We start from the raw sequence: 24,112 nt of genomic DNA, 5'->3' as shown, positions 1-24,112 counted from the left end.
ATCATAGTTAATAATTAGAGCCATAGGATCCTATTTAATAATTAGAACCATAGGATCCTAGTTAATAATTAGAACCATAGGATCATAGTTCATCATTAGAATCATAGGATCCTAGTTAATAATTAGAACCATAGGATCATAGTTCATCATTAGAACCATAGGATCATAGTTCATCATTAGAGCCATAGGATCACAGTTCACCATTAGAACCATAGGATCAAAGTTCACCATTAGAACCATAGGATCATAGTTCATCATTAGAACCATAGGATCATAGTTCATCATTAGAACCATAGGATCATAGTTCATCATTAGAGCCATAGGATCCTAGTTCACCATTAGAACCATAGGATCATAGTTCATCATTAGAACCATAGGATCATAGTTTATCATTAGAACCATAGGATCATAGTTCATCATTAGAACCATATGATCATAGTTCATCATTAGAACCATATAATCATAGTTCATTATTAGAACCATAGGATCATAGTTCATCATTAGAGCCATAGAATCCTAGTTCACCATTAGAACCATAGGATCATAGTTCATCATTAGAACCATAGGATCATAGTTTATCATTAGAACCATAGGATCATAGTTCATCATTAGAACCATATGATCATAGTTCATCATTAGAACCATATAATCATAGTTCATCATTAGAACCATACGATCCTAGTTCACCATTAGAACCATAGAATCATAGTTAATAATTAGAGCCATAGGATCCTAGTTAATAATTAGAACCATAGGATCCTAGTTAAAAATTAGAACCATAGGATCATAGTTAATAATTAGAACAATAGGATCCTAGTTAATAATTATAACCATAGGATCCTAGTTAATAATTAGAACCATAGGATCATAGTTCATCATTATAACCATAGGATCATAGTTAATAATTAGAACCATATGATCATAGTTCATCATTAGAACCATAGGATCCCAGTTAATCATTATTACCAAAGGATCTTAGTTTATAATTAGAACCATAGGATCATAGTTCATCATTAGAACCATAGGATCATAGTTCATCATTAGAGCCATAGGATCACAGTTCACCATTAGAACCATATGATCATAGTTCATCATTAGAACCATAGGATCCTAATTCATCATTAGAACCATATGATCATAGTTCATCATTAGAACCATAGGATCATAGTTCACCATTAGAACCATAGGATCATAGTTCATCATTAGAACCATAGGATCATAGTTCATCATTAGAATCATAGGATCATAGTTCATCATTAGAGCCATAGGATCCTAGTTCACCATTAGAACCATAGGATCATAGTTAATAATTAGAACCATAGGATCATAGTTTATCATTAGAACCATTGGATCATAGTTAATCATTAGAACCATATGATCATAGTTCATCATTAGATTCATAGGATCATAGTTCATCATTAGAACCATAGGATCATAGTTCATCATTAGAACCATAGGATCATAGTTCATCATTAGAACCATTGGATCATAGTTCATCATTAGAACCATAGGATCATAGTTCATCATTAGATTCATAGGATCATAGTTCATCATTAGAACCATAGAATCATAGTTCATCATTAGAACCATAGGATCCTAGTTCACCATTAGAACCATAGAATCATAGTTAATAATTAGAGCCATAGGATCCTATTTAATAATTAGAACCATAGGATCCTAGTTAATAATTAGAACCATAGGATCATAGTTCATCATTAGAATCATAGGATCCTAGTTAATAATTAGAACCATAGATTCATAGTTCATCATTAGAACCATAGGATCATAGTTTATCATTAGAACCATAGGATCATAGTTCATCATTAGAACCATAGGATCATAGTTCATCATTAGAGCCATAGGATCACAGTTCACCATTAGAACCATAGGATCATAGTTCATCATTAGAACCATAGGATCATAGTTCATCATTAGAGCCATAGGATCACAGTTCACCACTAGAACCATAGGATCATAGTTCACCATTAGAACCATAGGATCATAGTTCATCATTAGAACCATAGGATCATAGTTCATCATTAGAACCATAGGATCATAGTTCATCATTAGAGCCATATGATCCTAGTTCACCATTAGAACCATAGGATCATAGTTCATCATTAGAACCATAGGATCATAGTTTATCATTAGAGCCATAGGATCCTAGTTCATCATTAGAACCATAGGATCATAGTTCATCATTAGAACCATAGGATCATAGTTCATCATTAGAACCATAGGATCATAGTTCATCATTAGAACCATAGGATCCTAGTTCACCATTAGAACCATAGAATCCTAGTTAATAATTAGAGCCATAGGATCCTAGTTAATAATTAGAACCATAGGATCCTAGTTAATAATTAGAACCATAGGATCATAGTTCATCATTAGAACCATAGGATCCTAGTTAATAATTAGAACCATAGATTCATAGTTCATCATTAGAACCATAGGATCATAGTTCATCATTAGAACCATAGGATCCTAGTTAATAATTAGAGCCATAGGATACTAGTTCACCATTAGAACCATAGGATCCTAGTTCACCATTAGAACCATTGGATCCTAGTTAATAATTGGAACCATAGAATCCTAGTTCATCATTAGAACCATAGAATCCTAGTTAATAATTGGAACCATAGAATCATAGTTCATCATTAGAACCATAGGATCCTAGTTAGTAATTAGAACCATAGGATCCTAGTTAATAATTAGAACCATAGGATCCTAGTTAATAATTTGTACCATGGGATCCTAGTTAATAATTAGAACCATAGGATCCTAGTTAATAATTAGAACCATAGGATCCTAGTTAATAATTAGAACCATAGGATCCTAGTTCATCATTAGAACCATAGGATCCTAGTTCATCATTAGAACCATAGGATCATAGTTAATAATTAGAACCATAGGATCCTAGTTAATAATTAGAACCATAGGATGCTAGTTAATAATTAGAACCATAGGATCATAGTTCACCATTAGAACCATAGGATCATAGATCATCATTAGAACCATAGGATCCTAGTTCATCATTAGAACCATAGGATCCTAGTTCATCATTAGAACCATAGGATCATAGTTAATAATTAGAGCCATAGAATCCTAGTTTATCATTAGAACCATAGATGAACTTAGCCTTTAAGATGCTTTTGAGAAACCGGCTCACGGACAACTCAGGACATGCCATTAGACATTGATCAGAATATGATTATTTAATCACCCATTTTCACAAATGTAGCATTCACAGCTGTAAATTTGAGACCCTGGGACTATAAGGTTCTATCTGACATTTTTGTCAAAAATGAGTTAGTTACATACAATTGCACTTTAGATGGTTCTTTAAATGTCTGTGAAGTTAGATTTTTGAAAAAAGTAAATTTTAATTGAAAAAAAAAGGAAAAAAAATCTGCATAAACCCATTTGAACTTGACGCTATAAGGTTCTATCTGAAATTCAACCACAAGCATGAACAAATACAGACGGACCAATCATAACAAGTCTTTGCCATCTCCCACTAAGTATGGTCTAGGCTAGTCTAGCCAGGAATAATGGCAAAAATACAACACTGTCAGAAATCTTAAAGTAAATGATGTTGTCACATCGTTGTTCGTCTGATGATCATAATACATTTCTTAATGTATTTGATGATGTGTTATTCTATAATTTGTGTATTGAAATAGCTACAGTCATCTTAAAAACTGGACATGTCTAATTCAGAAGTGTCAGATAGAACTATAGGGCTGAACCTGGATTGCCATTTCAGAGCCATAAGGTTCTATCTGTGATAGCAACCCCCTAAAGAAACTGATTTATAAAAGTATCTGGATTTTGATTCTCTGCACTTTAGGTACCTTTAAGGTGAGAACCTTAATGGATTATGAAAGAAGAATTCACTAAAAAACTGTTCTGAGATCTGGGACGTGAAAACGCTCATGGTCAATATCGCAGAACTATGATTTGCGCAGATAGAACCTTATGTCCCAAGGTCACGAATTGTCTTCATCAGGCTTTGCAAAGCTGAGAACATTGTGTAGAGATTGTTTTGGAGCCTGTGAAAGCGTTATGGTATGTCTAAAGTCTGAGTACCTAGTCTGAGTACTCAGCATGTTTTTAGACAAATAATCAATTTTCACCAAAAAGTGTATCTATGTTGCAATAGTCTATGTGCCGGGGGGCTAGGGTCAGTCTGTTATATCTGGTGTTATTCTCCTGTCTTATCTGGTGTCCTGTGTGAATTGAAGTATGCTCCCTCTAATTCTCTTTCTCTCCTTCTCTCCCTCCCCTCCCGGAAGACCTGAGCCCTAGGACCATGCCTCAGGACTACCTGGCCTGATGACTCCTTGCTGTCCCCAGTCCACCTGGTCGTGCTGCTGCTCCAGTTTCCACTCTTCTGCCTGCGGCTATGGAACCCTGACCTGTTCACTGGACGTGCTACCTTGTCCCAGACCTGCTGTTTTCAACTCTCTCACTCTCTCTCTACCGCACCTGCTATTTCAACCTCTAAATGCCCGGCTATGAAAAGCCAAGTGACATTTACTCCTGGTGTACAGACCTGTTGCAACCTCTACAACAACTGTGATTATTATTTGACCCTGCTGGTCATCTATGAACATTTGAACATCTTGGAGAAAAATCTGGCCTTAATGGCCATGTACTGTTATAATCTCCACCCGGCACAGCCAGAAGGGGACTGGCCACCCCTCAGAGCCTGGTTTCTCTCTAGGTTTCATCCTAGGTTTCTGCCTTTCCAGGGAGTTTTTCCTAGCCACTGTACTTCTACATCTGCATTGCTTGCTGTTTGGGGTTTTAGGCTGTGTTTCTGTATAGCACTTTGTGACATCTGCTGATGTAAAAAGGGCATTATAAATACATTTGATTGATAATACGTTTCATAGAATACATCAGCGGTGTTAGTAATAGTGAGTCTTACTATGTCGTCCTTGTCTTCCCATTCCACCTCAGACAGATCCACACTGCTGTAGTTGGGCTTCCTACGTTTCTTACTCTCCTCATACTAGGCACACACACACACACACACACACACACACACACACACACACACGTTAGTATAAATGAACCATGCTGCATGAGTCCCAACCCCTTCATCTGTATTTGATTGATTAGGGCCTAAGAGTGAATCAGGTTAGTGGTTGGCTAAACTGTTACCTCACCATATCCTCTCTCTCTCTCTCTCTCTCTCTCTCTCTCTCTCTCTCTCTCTCTCTCTCTCTCTCTCTCTCTCTCTCTCTCTCTCTCTCTCTCTCTCTCTCTCTCTCTCTCTCTCTCTCTCTCTCTCTCTCTCTCTCTCTCTCTCTCTCTCTCTCTCTCTCTCTCTCTCTCTCTCTCTCTCTCTCTCTTTCTCTCTCTCTCTTGGGTGTGTGTGATCTAACATTGATATTATCATTAGTAGAGTCAAGAGAGTGATGTGGACATGACCCTTTCATAATGTTGATATTAACTCTACATAATTACCCTGATCCCTCCTCTCCTCTCCTCCTCACCTCTCCTTCTCTTCTCTCCTCTCTTCCTCACCTCTCCTCTCTTCCTCTCCTCTCCTCCTTACCTCTCTTCCTCTCTTCCATACCTCTCCTCCACTCCTCTCTTCCTCTCTTCCTCTCCTCCTCACCTCTCTTCCTCTCCTCTCCTCCTCACCTCTCCTCCTCATCTCTCCTCCTCACCTCTCCTGGGTTACAGAGAGCCTGTTTGATATAAGCTATTAGAAATACATGACAGCAGTTCACCTCTGTGTCAGTGAAGAGAGCCTCTGGCCAGACAAATGTCTTTAGTCCACTTTCTATAACACACTGTGTATGTGTCTGTGTGTGTGTGTGTGTGTGTGTATGTGTGTGTGTGTGTGTGTGTGTGTGTGTGTGTATCACCCTGCTCCATTCATCTGTCAGTGATAGGACAGCCTCCTACCCCTCATTAGCTCTTAAACACTGTTCATTACAGTCTCTAATTAGACATCTATTAACTACTCTCTCTGTCTGCCTGTCCTCCACTCCAGCCCTCTCCTGTCCTCCCTCTCCTTTCTCTCTCATCCTCCAATATCTCTCTCCCCTTCCTCTCTCCTCCAACCTTGTTTACATCTCTTCCCCTCTATCCTTCCTCTCTCCTCCTACCTTGTGAACATCTCTTCCCCTCTATCCTTCCTCTCTCCTCCTGCCCTGTCAATCTCTTCCTTTACCCAATTATCCTCTTTTCTCCTCCTCTATCCCCATCTTCTCTCTCTCTCTCTCTCTCTCTCTCTCTCTCTCTCTCTCTCTCTCTCTCTCTCTCTCTCTCTCTCTCTCTCTCTCTCTCTCTCTCTCTCTCTCTCTCTCTCTCTCTCTCTTTCTCCTTCCTCTCTCTTCACCTGTTCTCCCCCTCTCTCTCTCCTTCCTCTCTCTTCACCTGTTCTCCACCTCTCTCTCTCCTTCCTCCCTGTTCTCCCCCCCTCCCCCTCACACACACATCTGAAAGGTGTGTTTAGACAGTGATTTGGTGTGTGCTAGGTTCTGCCCCTCTCTCTGCTGTTCTAAGTGCGGAGCTTTGTCTGCAGCCAGTTCACTTCAGATCCAAGGCGATATTCGACATTCGTCCAGGTACCCCGGACGTCGGGAGATACCTTCAAAACTGGCCACTAGGGGCAACAGTGAGTGCTATTACCATAAAATAGACTTGTGGCTTGCTAGTGCGTTGTGGATGGGGATGTTGGATGGGCGTAAGCCGCGAGCTCCAGCTCCGAGGGTCGCATTTGAACCTATCCCAGAACTTAACCCTTACCTTTACCATTAGGAATTTGCCTTATCTATCTAAATTTGGATAAACCCCTGGACCAAAGTCGAATACTGAAGTCAAACTGTGTCAAACTGTGAGATCTTGTTGCTGTCTGAGCTACGAGTTCATCATATTAAGTGAAATTAGGGTTAGGGTTAGTTGATATTAGATGTAGTGTGATACTCACCAATGGTCTGAGGTCAGGGTGGGTCAGAATGTACCCGTTGTTAGTTATGGCAAATGCGTAACCATGGATACCCAGCTGCAACAGACACATATACGAGCACGCACGCACACACACACACACACACACACACACACACAAACACACACACGCACACGCACATTGACACACACACACAATTATACATACAGAGGGGAAGAGATAAACTAACAGTTTTGGAACTATGCCAAAACCCACACATGCAGATATACACACAGAAACTGAAAGATGAATATGAAAAGTGATGAAGAGGGTAATCAAGCTCTTTGTATGTTCTGGAGCCAGAATCATCTCATTTCCACGGTGACTCATTTGAATTTCTATAAAACAAGGAGGTGGTCGCTTTCAATGAGTGTGTGTGTGTGTGTGTGTGTGTGTGTGTGTGTGTGTGTGTGTGTGTGTGTGTGTGTGTGTGTGTGTGTGTGTGTGTGTGTGTGTGTGTGTGTGTGTGCGTGCATGCGTGTGTGTGTGTGTGTGTGCGTGCGTTCGCGCATGTGTTTCACTTATTCCAGACGCAACCCTGTCAGTGAATGGGGTCTGAACTAAATAACATGCTTTTAAATGTCAAAACACATCCCACATCTAAATCTCTCATCCCTCCTATAGAATAATAATCAACTTCTCCGTTCTCCAGCGGAGGTCCAGATAAAAAAGACAGAAGGCTACAGACGCTACAATTACATGCTATTATCAGGTATGAGGCAGGAGGTTCAAACAATCTCTGATTTGAATGCTAGTGCTTTCAGTTCTTGAGTGCTCTGTCACAGTTACATTCAGTAAAAGTATCAAAAGTGCTATGTGTTAGCTCATTCTAATCATCCTGATATTTTCATTGAAGACTGAAGTTGGGGGAGGGTCAGTACCTTATATTTGGGGATGGTTTTGAGGAGCTCAGAGACAGGAACATCAGTACCAACCACGCCTAGCAGGATGCCTTTATTCCTCTGGAAACATACACACAACATACAGAAATGATCAACACAACGTTTAGGTAACATCAAGAAAAGTTGTTGGTCAAGCGTGTGTGGTGTGTGTCTGTGTGTGTGTGTCTGTGTCTGTGTCTGTGTGTGTGTGTGTGTGTGTGTGTGTGTGTGTGTGTGTGTGTGTGTGTGTGTGTGTGTGTGTGTGTGTGTGTGTGAGTCTGTGTCTGTGTCTGTGTCTGTGTCTGTGTGTGTGTGTGTGTGTGTGTGTGTGAGTCTGTGTCTGTGTCTGTGTCTGTGTGTGTGTGTGTGTGTGTCATTGTGTGTGCGTGTGTGTGTGTGTACTCACCGTCTCATTCTTGGTGCTGAACACAGGCATGGCAACAGTGGTCATCAAAATAGGACCCTGACCATCCTCCAACTGAAAGAAAGAAAGAAAGAAAGAAAGAAAGAAAGAAAGAAAGAAAGAAAGAAAGAAAGAAAGAAAGAAAGAAAGAAAGAAAGAAAGAAAGAAAGAAAGAAAGAAAGAAAGAAAGAAAGAAAGAAAGAAAGAAAGAAAGAAAGAAAGAAAGAAAGAAAGAAAGAAAGAAAGAAAGAAAGAAAGAAAGAAAGAAAGAAAGAAAGAAAGAAAGAAAGAAAGAAAGAAAGAAAGAAAGAAAGAAAGAAAGAAAGAAAGAAGACCCAAATTGTTCATCAATAACCTTTGAATTCTGTCCTGAAAAAAGCACAGACACATTTTGGAATACAACGTGATCACACAAAATACGAAGTGCCAGTGGATGTCAGGATAGAGTGCCATTCTGCTGTTGTCACACCTGGGGTGTATTCACAAGGAACTAAACGGAAGCAAACGGCCAAAATGGGGAGGGACTAACCTGAACTCATCCAATAAGATACACTTGTTTTCCATTGCAAAACATTTTGCTACAGCTTGCTACTGTGTGCACTAATGAATACAGCCCCGTTGCAGAACCAGTTACCATTTACCTGTGTCCTGTCAGTGACAGTTAGTGCCTGGGTATGTGAACCTTCAGCTGGAAATCAAATAAGCACTGTGTGATCTCACATATTGTGATTGTAGTAGAGTTTGAAACAGGTGATTTTTTTTCACCTTTATTTAACCAGGTAAGCCAATTGAGAACAAGTTCTCATTTACAACTGCGACCTGGCCAAGATAAAGCAATGCAGTGCGGTAAAAACAACAACAACACAGAGTTACATATGGAATAAACAAAACGTACAGTCAATAACACAATAGAAAATCTATATACAGTGTGTGCAAATGTAGTAAGTTATGGAGGTAAGGCAATAAATAGGCCATAGTGCAAAAATAATTACAATTATAATTTAGTATTAACACTGGAGTGGTAGATGTGCAGAAGATGATGTGCAAATAGAGATACTGGGGTGCAAATGAGCAAAATAAATAACGTATGTAAATAACAATATGGGGATGAGGTAGTTGGGTGGGATAATTACAGATGGGCTGTGTACAGGTGCAGTGATCGGTAAGCTGCTCTGACAACTGATGCTTAAAGATAGTGAGGAAGATAAGTGTCTCCAGCTTCAGAGATTTTTGCAGTTCGTTCCAGTCATGGGCAGCAGAGAACTGGAAGGAATGGCGGCCAAAGGAGGTGTTGGCTTTGGGGATGACCAGTGAGATATACCTGCTGGAACGCATACTACGGGTGAGTGTTGCTATGGTGACCAATGAGCTAAGATAAGGCGGGGATTTGCCTAGAAGGTATTTATAGATGACCTGGAGCCAGTGGGTTTGGCGACGAATATGTAGTGAGGGCCAGCCAATGAGAGCGTACAGGTCACAATGGTGGGAAGTATATGGGGCTTTGGTGACAAAACGGATGGCACTGTGATAGACTACATCCAATTTGCTGAGTAGAGTGTTGGAGGCTATTTTGAAGATCAGAATAGTTGCCTAACTGCAGTTCAGCACAGCATTCTCTTATTTTCTTATGTAAATATACAATTATACCAACCCCGTTATCCCTTCCAACTACGCCCACAGTGAGCAAGGCCTTATCACTTTAGTCACATGTATAATTCATGTTTATTATCTGCCTTTAAATGTGTTTAATCATGATCTGTCTTTGATCTTGAGCAGAGTCAATCTCAGCCAAAGGCACTGTTTAAGTATAGGATGGTTATCTCTCCCAAAAGACTGTGGGAATAATTAGGATATTATCTTTTTACCTCCCCGAATCTGGAAATAGATAGTGTCTATTTACAGATAGCAAGTTGATAGTGTTAAAGATAGATGCAGGCAAGGTTATATACTCTGTTCAAGGACATAGAGTAGGAGTATCACTGTGCAGGCCTTGGGTCACAAAAACCTCTCCCGAACCTCTGTACAACTTTACAGACCAAGTCATCTGGGAAACAACAGCATATGAAATACAACTTGCACACATATTCACTAATAAGAACGTCACACCACAGCCAACTAGTGGTACTAACAGTTTACGTGTACATGATGACATCTGAAGGACCTTTAGAACAACAAGGAAAGAAACATGATTAACTATGGAAGACATGACTTCCAACCACTTTTGAGGCATGAAAACGTCTAACAATTTGTAATGTGTTGTCAGCCTCCAATGAACTATGCAGTGAACTGTCCCTTTAAACAGGCATTCATCCTGCTACTGGCCCTGTGTAAAAGTAGACCATGACAGAAACATGACAACACACAGTCCATCTCTTACTGATGGATGTCTCAGGGATAGGATGGGATAGGATAGGATGGGATAGGATAGGATGGGATGGGATAGGATGGGATAGGATGGGATGGGATATAATAGAATAGGATGGGATAGGATGGGATGGGATGGGATAGGATGGGATGGGATAGGATGGGATAGGATTGGATAGGATAGGATGGGATGGGATAGGATGGGATAGGATGGGATGGGATATAATAGAATAGGATGGGATAGGATGGGATATAATGGGATGGGATGGGATATAATAGAATAGGATGGGATAGGATGGAATGGGATGGGATGGGATGGGATAGGATGGGATATAATAGAATAGGATGGGATGGGATGGGATGGGATGGGATATAATAGAATAGGATGGGATGGGATGGGATGGGATGGGATATAATAGAATGGGATGGGATGGGATGGGATGGGATGGGATGGGATATAATAGAATAGGATGGGATGGGATGGGATGGGATGGGATGGGATGGGATGGGATAGGATGGGATGGGATGGGATGGGATGGGATAGGATGGGATGGGATGGGATATAATAGAATAGGATGGGATAGGATGGGATGGGATGGGATTAAATAGAATAGGATGGGATAGGATAGGATGGGATGGGATGGGATGGGATGGGATATAATAGAATAGGATGGGATGGGATGGGATGGGATGGGATATAATAGAATAGGATGGGATGGGATGGGATGGGATGGGATGGGATGGGATGGGATATAATAGAATAGGATGGGATGGGATGGGATATAATAGAATAGGATGGGATGGGATGGGATGGGATGGGATATAATAGAATAGGATGGGATAGGATGGGATGGGATGGGATGGGATAGGATGGGATGGGATGGGATGGGATGGGATAGGATGGGATGGGATGGGATATAATAGAATAGGATGGGATAGGATGGGATGGGATGGGATGGGATATAATAGAATAGGATGGGATAGGATGGGATGGGATGGGATATAATAGAATAGGATGGGATAGGATGGGATGGGATGGGATATAATAGAATAGGATAGGATGGGATGGTATGGGATGGGATATAATAGAATAGGATGGGATAGGATGGGATGGGATGGGATGGGATATAATAGAATAGGATAGGATGGGATGGGATGGGATGGGATATAATAGAATAGGATGGGATGGGATGGGATGGATGGGATATAATAGAATAGGATAGGATAGGATGGGATGGGATGGGATGGGATATAATAGAATAGGATGGGATAGGATGGGATGGGATGGGATATAATAGAATAGGATGGGATAGAATGGGATGGGATGGGATATAATAGAATAGAATAGGATGGGATAGGATGGGATGGGATGGGATGGGATATAATAGAATAGGATGGGATATGATGGGATGGGATGGGATATAATAGAATAGGATGGGATAGGATGGGATGGGATGGGATATAATAGAATAGGATGGGATAGAATGGGATGGGATGGGATGGGATATAATAGAATAGGATGGGATAGGATGGGATATGATGGGATGGGATATAATAGAATAGGATGGGATAGGATGGGATGGGATGGGATGGGATATAATAGAATAGGATGGAATAGGATGGGATGGGATGGGATGGGATATAATAGAATAGGATGGGATATGATGGGATGGGATATAATAGAATAGGATGGGATAGGATAGGATGGGATGGGATAGGATGGGATGGGATATGATGGGATGGGATGGGATATAATAGAATAGGATGGGATGGGATAGGATGGGATGGGATATAATAGAATAGGATGGGATAGGATGGGATGGGATAGGATGGGATGGGATATAATAGAATAGGATGGGATGTGATAGGATGGGATAGGATGGGATGGGATGGGATATGATGGGATGGGATATAATAGAATAGGATGGGATAGGATGGGATAGGATGGGATGGGATATAATAGAATAGAATAGGATGGGATGGGACAGGATGGGATGGGATGGGATGGGATGGGATGGGATAGGATAGGATAGGATGGGATAGGATAGGATGGGATAGGATGGGATAGGATAGGATAGGATGGGATAGGATGGGATAGGATGGGATAGGATAGGATAGGATGGGATAGGATAGGATAGGATGGGATAGGATAGGATAGGATAGGATGGGATAGGATAGGATAGGATGGGATGGGATGGGATAGGATAGAATGGGATAGGATGGGATAGGATAGGATAGGATGGGATAGGATGGGACAGGATAGGATGGGATAGGATAGGACATGATAGGATGGGATAGGATGGGATAGGAAAGGATGGGATGGGATGGGATAGGATAGGATGGGATAGGATGGGATGGGATAGGATGGGATGGGATATAATAGAATAGGATGGGATGGGATATAATAGAATAGGATGGGATAGGATGGGATGGGATAGGATGGGATATAATAGAATTGGATAGGATAGGGTGGGATAGGATGGGATGGGATGGGATATAATAGAACAGGATGGGATAGGATGGGATGGGATAGGATGGGATAGGATGGGAAGGGATATAATAGAATTGGATAGGATAGGATGGGATGGGATAGGATGGGATGGGATGGGATGGGATGGGATGGGATATAATAGAATAGGATGGGATGGGATGGGATGGGATGGGATAGGATAGGATAGGATGGGATGGGATATAATAGAATAGAATGGGATGGGATGGGATGGGATGGGATAGGATGGGATGAGATAGGATGGGATGGGATGGGATATAATAGAATAAGATAGGATGGGATAGGATAGGATGGGATGGGATGGGATATAATAGAATAGGATGGGATAGGATGGGATAGGATGGGATGGGATAGGATGGGATGGGATAGGATGGGATAGGATGGGATGGGATATAATAGAATTGGATAGGATAGGATGGGATAGGATGGGATGGGATGGGATATAATAGAATAGGATGGGATAGGATGGGATGGGATGGGATAGGATGGGATGGGATGGGATATAATAGAATATGATGGGATAGGATGGGATAGGATGGGATGGGATAGGATGGGATGGGATAGGATGGGATATAATAGAATTGGATAGGATAGGATGGGATAGGATGGGATGGGATGGGATATAATAGAATAGGATGGGATATGATGGGATGGGATATAATAGAATTGGATAGGATAGGATGGGATGGGATAGGATGCGATGGGATGGGATATAATAGAATAGAATAGGATGGGATAGGATGGGATGGGATGGGATGGGATATAATAGAATAGGATGGGATATGATGGGATGGGATGGGATATAATAGAATAGGATGGGATAGGATGGGATGGGATGGGATATAATAGAATAGGATGGGATAGGATGGGATGGGATGGGATATAATAGAATAGGATGGAATAGGATGGGATGGGATGGGATGGGATATAATAGAATAGGATGGGATATGATGGGATGGGATATAATAGAATAGGATGGGATAGGATGGGATGGGATAGGATGGGATGGGATATGATGGGATGGGATATAATAGAATAGGATGGGATAGGATGGGATGGGATAGGATGGGATGGGATATAATAGAATAGGATGGGATGGGATAGGATGGGATAGGATGGGATGGGATGGGATATGATGGGATGGGATATAATAGAATAGGATGGGATAGGATGGGATGGGATATAATAGAATAGAATAGGATGGGATGGGATAGGATGGGATGGGATGGGATGGGATAGGATAGGATGGGATAGGATAGGATGGGATAGGATGGGATAGGATAGGATAGGATGGGATAGGATGGGATAGGATGGGATAGGATAGGATGGGATAGGATAGGATAGGATAGGATGGGATAGGATAGGATAGGATAGGATGGGATAGGATAGGATAGGATGGGATAGGATAGGATGGGATGGGATGGGATAGGATAGAATGGGATAGGATGGGATAGGATAGGATAGGATGGGATAGGATGGGACAGGATAGGATGGGATAGGATAGGACATGATAGGATGGGATAGGATGGGATAGGATGGGATGGGATGGGATGGAATAGGATAGGATGGGATAGGATGGGATGGGATAGGATGGGATGGGATATAATAGAATAGGATGGGATGGGATATAATAGAATAGGATGGGATAGGATGGGATGGGATAGGATGGGATATAATAGAATTGGATAGGATAGGGTGGGATAGGATGGGATGGGATGGGATGGGATATAATAGAACAGGATGGGATAGGATGGGATGGGATAGGATGGGATAGGATGGGAAGGGATATAATAGAATTGGATAGGATAGGATGGGATGGGATAGGATGGGATGGGATGGGATGGGATGGGATATAATAGAATAGGATGGGATGGGATGGGATGGGATAGGATAGGATAGGATGGGATGGGATATAATAGAATAGGATGGGATGGGATGGGATGGGATGGGATGGGATGGGATGTGATAGGATGGGATGAGATAGGATGTGATGGGATGGGATATAATAGAATAAGATAGGATGGGATAGGATAGGATGGGATGGGATGGGATGGGATATAATAGAATAGAATAGGATGGGATAGGATGGGATAGGATGGGATGGGATAGGATGGGATGGGATAGGATGGGATAGGATGGGATGGGATATAATAGAATTGGATAGGATAGGATGGGATAGGATGGGATGGGATGGGATAGGATGGGATGGGATGGGATATAATATAATATGATGGGATAGGATGGGATGGGATAGGATGGGATGGGATAGGATGGGATATAATAGAATTGGATAGGATAGGATGGGATAGGATGGGATGGGATGGGATATAATAGAATAGGATGGGATAGGATGGGATGGGATATAATAGAATTGGATAGGATAGGATGGGATGGGATAGGATGGGATGGGATATAATAGAATAGGATGGGATGGGATAGGATAGGATAGGATGGGATGGGATATAATAGAATAGGATGGGATGGGATGGGATGGGATGGGATGTGATAGGATGGGATGAGATAGGATGGGATGGGATGGGATATAATAGAATAGGATAGGATGGGATAGGATGGGATGGAATGGGATATAATAGAATAGGATGGGATAGGATGGGATAGAATATGATAGAATGGGATGGGATATAATAGAATAGGATAGGATGGGATGGGATGGGATGGAATAGGATAGGATGGGATAGGATGGGATGGGATAGGATGGGATGGGATATAATAGAATAGGATGGGATGGGATATAATAGAATAGGATGGGATAGGATGGGATGGGATAGGATGGGATATAATAGAATTGGATAGGATAGGGTGGGATAGGATGGGATGGGATGGGATGGGATATAATAGAACAGGATGGGATAGGATGGGATGGGATAGGATGGGATAGGATGGGAAGGGATATAATAGAATTGGATAGGATAGGATGGGATGGGATAGGATGGGATGGGATGGGATGGGATGGGATATAATAGAATAGGATGGGATGGGATGGGATGGGATAGGATAGGATAGGATGGGATGGGATATAATAGAATAGGATGGGATGGGATGGGATGGGATGGGATGGGATGGGATGTGATAGGATGGGATGAGATAGGATGTGATGGGATGGGATATAATAGAATAAGATAGGATGGGATAGGATAGGATGGGATGGGATGGGATGGGATATAATAGAATAGAATAGGATGGGATAGGATGGGATAGGATGGGATGGGATAGGATGGGATGGGATAGGATGGGATAGGATGGGATGGGATATAATAGAATTGGATAGGATAGGATGGGATAGGATGGGATGGGATGGGATAGGATGGGATGGGATGGGATATAATATAATATGATGGGATAGGATGGGATGGGATAGGATGGGATGGGATAGGATGGGATATAATAGAATTGGATAGGATAGGATGGGATAGGATGGGATGGGATGGGATATAATAGAATAGGATGGGATAGGATGGGATGGGATATAATAGAATTGGATAGGATAGGATGGGATGGGATAGGATGGGATGGGATATAATAGAATAGGATGGGATGGGATAGGATAGGATAGGATGGGATGGGATATAATAGAATAGGATGGGATGGGATGGGATGGGATGGGATGTGATAGGATGGGATGAGATAGGATGGGATGGGATGGGATATAATAGAATAGGATAGGATGGGATAGGATGGGATGGAATGGGATATAATAGAATAGGATGGGATAGGATGGGATAGAATATGATAGAATGGGATGGGATATAATAGAATAGGATGGGATAGGATGGGATGGGATATAATAGAATTGGATAGGATAGGATGGGATGGGATAGGATGGGATAGGATGGGATGGGATGGGATATAATAGAATAGGATGGGATGGGATGGGATAGGATAGGATAGGATGGGATGGGATATAATAGAATAGGATGGGATGGGATGGGATGTGATAGGATGGGATGGGATAGGATATAATAGAATAGGATAGGATGGGATAGGATGGGATGGAATGGGATGTAATAGAATAGGATGGGATAGGATGGGATAGTATAGGATAGGATAGGATGGGATGGGATATAATAGAATAGGATGGGATAGGATGGGATAGGATGGGATGGGATAGGATGGGATGGGATAGGTTGGGATAGGATGGGATGGGATATAATAGAATTGGATAGGATAGGATGGGATAGGATGGGATGGGATGGGATATAATAGAATAGGATGGGATAGGATGGGATGGGATAGGATGGGATGGGATGGGATGGGATATTATAGAATAGGATGGGATAGGATGGGATGGGATGGGATGGGATGGAATGGGATGGGATAGGATAGGATGGGATAGGATGGGATGGGATATAATAGAATTGGATGGGATAGGATGGGATAGGATGGGATGGGATGGGATGGGATATAATAGAATAGGATGGGATAGGATGGGATGGGATGGGATGGGATAGGATAGGATGGGATAGGATAGGATGGGATGGGATAGGATGGGATAGGATGGGATGGGATATAATAGAATTGGATGGGATAGGATGGAATAGGATGGGATGGGATGGGATATAATAGAATAGGATGGGATGGGATGGGATGGGATGGGATGGGATGGGATAGGATGGGATGGGATATAATAGAATAGGATGGGATGGGATAGGATGGGATGGGATAGGATGGGATGGGATAGGATGGGGTGGGATAGGATGGGATAGGATAGGATGGGATGAGATGGGATAGGATGGGATAGGATGGGATAGGATGGGATGGGATAAGATGGGATGGGTTGACAACAATACATAAATACAGCACCCACTGCCAACACCAACAAAACATAACACTGCTGGCTGGATGCTCAAAGGTCAGGGACAAAGACACCTTGTCTAAAAATATCAACTCTGTTTCCAGACTGAGTGACTCGGTCAGATCATATGACATTGATCTATAAATGAACAGATTGAGCTTCTCAGTACATCAGCAGAGCCTGCTAGCAGCAACTATTCAGATCTAAACAATGGACTCAAATATCTTTTAGATTTTGAGAATGCTCTAGAATATAAAACAGTAACGTTGGCATGTCCCCAGTGTGTGGCAGGTGAAGTAGCGAGTGGTTGGTAGATGTTGCAGTTTAGGGGTGATTATGTGTGTTACAGAGCCTGATTCCCTGTGTGTCTCTGGGTGAATGAGCTCTGATTTGGAAAACTATGCATTCCTCTGTGTGTGTGTGTGTGTGTGTGTGTGTGTGTGTGTGTGTGTGTGTGTGTGTGTGTGTGTGTGTGTGTGTGTGTGTGTGTGTGTGTGTGTGTGTGTGTGTGTGTGTGTACATGGATGATCTCACTCAGAGAACCCAGGTGATGCTCAGACCTGCACAGCTGCTCCAGGAAATGACATAATTAGCGGGTGATTACAGAGGCATCATGGGAGAAGGCAGTCATTACCTCCATCTAACGGAGGTAAACCTGCCCAAATATCTCTCAGTTTCACGGCCATAGTCATTCAATGCAGCGTGAAGACATTTTCCTTAGTTTTACTTAAATGTTTTGGCTATTGGCACCAAGGAACAAGGTTATTCAAAGTGGCCATTGAAACAGAGATAATGTACCAAGCCACTTCACAAGGAAGTGGATCATCAGTTAGCTATCTATTTTTTATACCGTAGCTAGAAACATTTCTATTAATTCATAAAGATGGGGCCATGTAATGAGTGGGAAAAAAAGTGTGTGTGTGTGTGTGTGTGTGTGTGTGCGTGTGTGCGTGCGTGTGTGTGTGTGTGTGTGTATGTGTGTGTGTGTGTCTGTGTCTCTGTGTCTCTTTGGCTCACGGTGTCAGCTTTAAGAAATGGGGCATACGAGTCCTTCATAAAGATACAGGTCAGATTCTTACAGCGTCCTAAAACACACACACACACAACACACAACACACACACATACACACACACACACACACACACACACACACACACACACACACACACACACACACACACACACACACACACACACACACACACACACACACACACACACACACACACACACACACACACACACACACACACAGAGAGATATGCTTACTGCTTACTACTGACACCCCACCTGGGACTCTGGTACAAGGGGACCGTGCCAGCCTTTCATTGTTTCAGGACACCCTGGAATCTGGGTTGCCTTGACAAATGGCGTACCGGTGACTGTGGCGACCTTTGTTCCCATGGCGATCAGGCTTAATGATGATTGGACCGTGAGGGCTGACTGTAAGGCCCTCTATTGGTCCCTCTTGGGGGATAAATATACAACTCAACACCTCTACCACACACACACACACACACAGAGACACAGACACACACACACACACACACCACCTCCACCCAGACCGCGTACACTACAAAAAAATTACTGTAACACATGACATAACCAATGCCCAGTGATCCTCACCCTCCTTCAAATCTCCTCTCCCCCTCTCCTCTCTCTCCCTCCCCTCGGCCTCTCCCTGTCTCCCTCCCCTGTCAGTTTTTCAGGCGTTTGGGGACAAAGCCAAATGATCCGCAGAATGATGGATGAAACTAGTGGGCCCAGAGGAGAAGAGAAGGAGAGAGAGGAGGGGAATGAGAGGAGGTAGAGAAGCAGAGGGAGAGGAGGAGAGGGAAGGAGAGAAAGATGGATGGAACTGCTGAGCCAAGGGAGAGGAAGAGAAGAGGGAGAGGGGAAGGACAGGCTGAACTCACAGGGGTTCAGGGAGAAACACAAATCTGCCATAAATCAATAAGTTACTTTCTCTTCAGCCATCAACTTACAAATCAGACAGGAATCAGCCCTGAATCTACAAATCAGACAGGACTTGGCCCTGAATCTAACAAACAGACCGGATGCAGCCCTGAATCTACCAATCATACAGGAATTAGCCATGATTCTACCAATCAGACAGGAATCAGCCCGGAATCAACCAATTAGACAAGAATCAGACCTGAATCTACCAATCAGACAGGAATTATACCTGCATCTACAAATCAGACAGAAATCAGAGCTGAATCTACAAATCAGACAGGACCTAGACCCTGAATCTACCAATCAGACAGGAATTAGCCATGATTCTACCAATCAGACCGGAGTCAGCCCTGAATCTCCAAATCAGACAGGAATCGGCCCTGAATCTACCAATCAGACAGGAATCAACCCTGAATCTACCAATCAGACAGGAATCAGCCTCAATATCAGTATTGTGCCGCCCTTGAATCTGAGAATCACATATCAGCCTAAAACTTCAATCTAAAATGAAAACAAATCAGATAATAAAAATGAATCCTTACAGAATATCATGCTGAATAGCCACCACTACTCCCTGTGTGTGTATTTCAAGGGTTGGGTAAGGTTAGGCAGATGTTACGTGGAGGATTGTGAGGCACTCATGTAACAGATGTGTGCTTCTCCAACGGGCTGTCAGAATGTGTGTGTGCGTGGCATGGCGGTATGGCAGACATATGGCAGTGCAGCTGTCTGATGGGAGTGCTATTTTCTGTGCTGATCTGAATTGTCCGTTGCCGCATTCCTCCATAAACACTCTCTGCTTCAGGATCATTATTGTTCTGCTTATGGAGGCACTCAGCAGAAGCTCTGCTCCACCTCGACATATTCATCATAAAGCACCAACTATGAAGAGAAGACATCACAAAAAATCATCAGAACAGCCATTATAGGCAATTACCTTTCCTCCTATCTGGTTAGCAACAGTAAGTGCATTTTTACACTGACACACACAGAGATACAAGCTTACACACACACACACGCACGCACGCACGCATGTACACGCACGTACACGCACAGCCACACACATACACACACACACATACATAAGCGTGCGCACATATCAGCAAAGCAACACCAATGATGAATGAAAAAGTGGTAATGTGTGAGAGTGAGTTTATTTGTGTGTGTGTGTGTGTGTGTGTGTGTGTGTGTGTGTGTGTGTGTGTGTGTGTGTGTGTGTGTGTGTGTGTGTGTGTGTGTGTGTGTGTGTGTGTGTGTGTGTGTGTGTGTGTGCGTGCGTGCGTGTGTGCGTGTGTGCGTGTGTGTGATCAGAAGTGCAGGTGACTATGCAATGAAACAGTACCACCAATGACAGAAATGCATTAGCCGGCATTGGAATCCAGGTGGTTGAATCATTCCAAACAGCATTATGACCAAATAAAGCAACACACACCATATCACACACATCACACATCAAAGCCATGGGAGATCTCTTATCTACGCTGTGTCTTAAAACGTGAGCTCGAACACGGATGTGACCATTCCACACCAGAGACAGGTGCTCAAACACGCATGGACACACGCCACGCTGCAAACACAGGTGAACAAATCCAAACACACACACATCGAGACACGGTGGCGAGCGGGAGAGAGAGCGACCTCCAGTCAGACTGTTTACCTTTTGAGCCTGAGGGAGCTACAGAGAGGAGATTTAAATGAGGAGAAAACAGAGAGAAATAATCAATAGGTTTGTAGAGGTGTGGCAGAAAGCAGAAATCATTTTAATGCACTTTATTCCCCTGTGGTGGGATAAAAGGATGTAATATAAATATCCATCTGCTCCACTGAAAGGGGCTTTCCTGAATGGGACTTATAGAGGTAGGACTGGGGACAGAGACTGAGTATTAGACTGGTATTGACTGAATTGAAACAAAGCCTGTGGCTGGTTCTCTTTGTGGTTCTAAATAAATCTGAGCTGCCTTTGGGTTCTGTGGTTGTGTTCAGGTCACTGGTACGACCACACCACAAACCCACAAGCTAGCCCATATTAGTGGACTAAAAGGTGATACAAAAAGGTGGACATTTATTCTACAATACAGCACATATATTTGGTCATATAAAAAGATGAGAATATACATTCTTTCTTTTTGTCTGAAAGGGGGGCTGAGAGAGACACAGACACAGTGCATTTGGGGAGTGAGAGAGATAGATGGAGAGAGAGGCAGAGAGAGTGGTTGTTTCTGTGCCTGCAGGCAGTACTACCACAGAGAGAGAAACCTGCTTCTGTCTCCCTCCATTTCCTCAGCCACTCGTTTTATCTAGTCAGCATACAAACGACTACTGCTCACACGCTTCACTCTCCATAATGCAGAACCAAACACAATGCTTTAAGCACAGGAAGGAACCCTGTGTGTGTTTGTGTGTGTGTGTGTTCGAGCACATGTGTGGCTGAGAGAATGAGACCAGAGACACAGAGGGGGATAGAATGTGCCAGGTTGGGGAATAACCTGAGGACTAACGCAGTATTCTGTCACAGTGTGTTTCACATGCCTGCTACACAGCCTCCAAACACACACACAGGGCTCATTCACTTAATGATTCCATCTGTTGGGACACACACACACACACACACACTTACAAAAACAAATATGTCCACACACACTAGTCCAAAGTAGTTATTCTGAATATACACTCATACACGCACAACGATTCACCGATCACTGTATTTCAACAACACCAAGTTTTCCTGATCATGGACTAACTTGTTAATAAATCCTTCCATGTTTTTGTCACCTTTCATCACTGGTGAAAATATATTGTACACATACATAATATCATATAAAACCTTAATTATTACCTCACCTAGATTTAGCATATGATACCTATAGGTGTGGGAAGCAAGGTGTCAGTTTGAGTGATGACCCAGTGGTGTTTCAACCTTTCAACCCTTGATTTAAATAACATACAGTTATACAGCATTGTATTGTTGAACACCCTCCTTTGTTTCAGGGGCTTTATCCCTAACCCCCTTGACCAAAAAGTAAGAAATAAATATCCCTTAACCTAAAACTTTAGCAACAAAAAATAACCCCTAAAGTAAAGCAAATACCAGGGAAAAGGAAAAGAGAGAGAGAGAGAGAGAGAGAGAGAGAGAGAGAGAGAGAGAGAGAGAGAGAGAGAGAGAGAGAGAGAGCAAGAGAGAGAGAGAAAGAGAGAGAGAGAGGGACAAGGAGAGAGAAAGAGGAGACATTGACACCGGGACATACAGAATTATTGTTGTGTGGGGGGTGACTACTATTGGACAGTACCATGTGAGAGATGGGGGAGCGGTGTCCACTCACGGTGCTGTCAATGTAGGCCTCGGTCCACACCGTATCGTGCTCTTGGGCAATGACTTTGGGCCGACTGAGCACATGCAAATACTCCATCACATTCTCCTGTACATCAGCCAGAGTGGAGATCTGAGTGAAGTAACCTGGGGGAGAGAGAGAGAGAGAGAGAGAGAGAGAGAGAGAGAGAGAGAGAGAGAGAGAGAGAGAGAGAGAGAGAGAGAGAGAGAGAGAGAGAGAGAGAGAGAGAGAGAGAGAGAGAGAGAGAGAGAGAGAGAGAGAGAGAGAGAGAGAGAGAGAGAGAGAGAGAGAGAAGAGAGAGAGAAGAGAGAGAGCGAGAGAGAGAGAGAGAGAGAGAGAGTGAGAGAGAGAGAGAGAGAGAGAGAAGAGGAAGACAGAGAGAGAGAGTGAAGAAAGAGAGAAGAGAGAGCGAGAGAGAGAGACAGAGACAGAGACAGAGAGAGAGAGAGAGAGGAGAGGGGGGAGTAAGGGGGAAGAGAGAGGTAGGGGGAGAGAGAGAAAGCAAGATGTGGGGGGGGGGGAGAAAGAGAAATACTATAATATCCCAAAATTAATCAGAATATACATCCTGTCAGAATAGATATTGTAAGACCATGATACTGTTAAACCGGGGAGATCGTTCAAGGCTGACGTGGAAATTGGATGTCTATTCATGTCCTGAGGAAGACCGGAAATGCCTTCAAAACCATCCACTAGGGGCAACAGTGAGCGCTATTAACATCAAGTAGGCGTGGGTTTTGCTAGGATGTTGTGGATGGGGGTGGTGACTCTGAATCAGAAGGTTGTGTGTTCAAGCCCAGTCATGGACACTGTTTTTTTTTGCTTTAACTCTATCCCAAACCTTAACCATTCAGAATGAGTCCCTAAACTTAATGTCTTAACCCTA

At 42.7% G+C, this 24,112-nt stretch overlaps 1 protein-coding gene across 1 annotated transcript in view; it reads right to left on the bottom strand.

Moving 5' to 3' along the window:
* The window catches only part of cacna2d3a (calcium channel, voltage-dependent, alpha 2/delta subunit 3a), a 293,663-nt gene that overhangs the window by 98,369 nt on the left and 171,182 nt on the right, over positions 1 to 24,112 (bottom strand). The window contains exons 13-18 of the mRNA XM_041857104.2: positions 23,218 to 23,351; positions 21,555 to 21,572; positions 8,258 to 8,329; positions 7,852 to 7,932; positions 6,953 to 7,027; positions 4,937 to 5,020 (exon numbers count right to left, since the gene is read on the bottom strand). Of these exons, the coding sequence (XP_041713038.2) occupies positions 4,937 to 5,020; positions 6,953 to 7,027; positions 7,852 to 7,932; positions 8,258 to 8,329; positions 21,555 to 21,572; positions 23,218 to 23,351 (464 nt within the window). The remainder of the gene's footprint in view (positions 1 to 4,936; positions 5,021 to 6,952; positions 7,028 to 7,851; positions 7,933 to 8,257; positions 8,330 to 21,554; positions 21,573 to 23,217; positions 23,352 to 24,112) is intronic.

This window comes from Coregonus clupeaformis, chromosome 30 (genome assembly GCF_020615455.1).
Source record: "Coregonus clupeaformis isolate EN_2021a chromosome 30, ASM2061545v1, whole genome shotgun sequence".
Lineage (NCBI taxonomy): Eukaryota > Metazoa > Chordata > Actinopteri > Salmoniformes > Salmonidae > Coregonus > Coregonus clupeaformis.
Note: the sequence above shows the minus strand (reverse complement) of the source record. Positions and strands in the feature narration are given on the sequence as shown.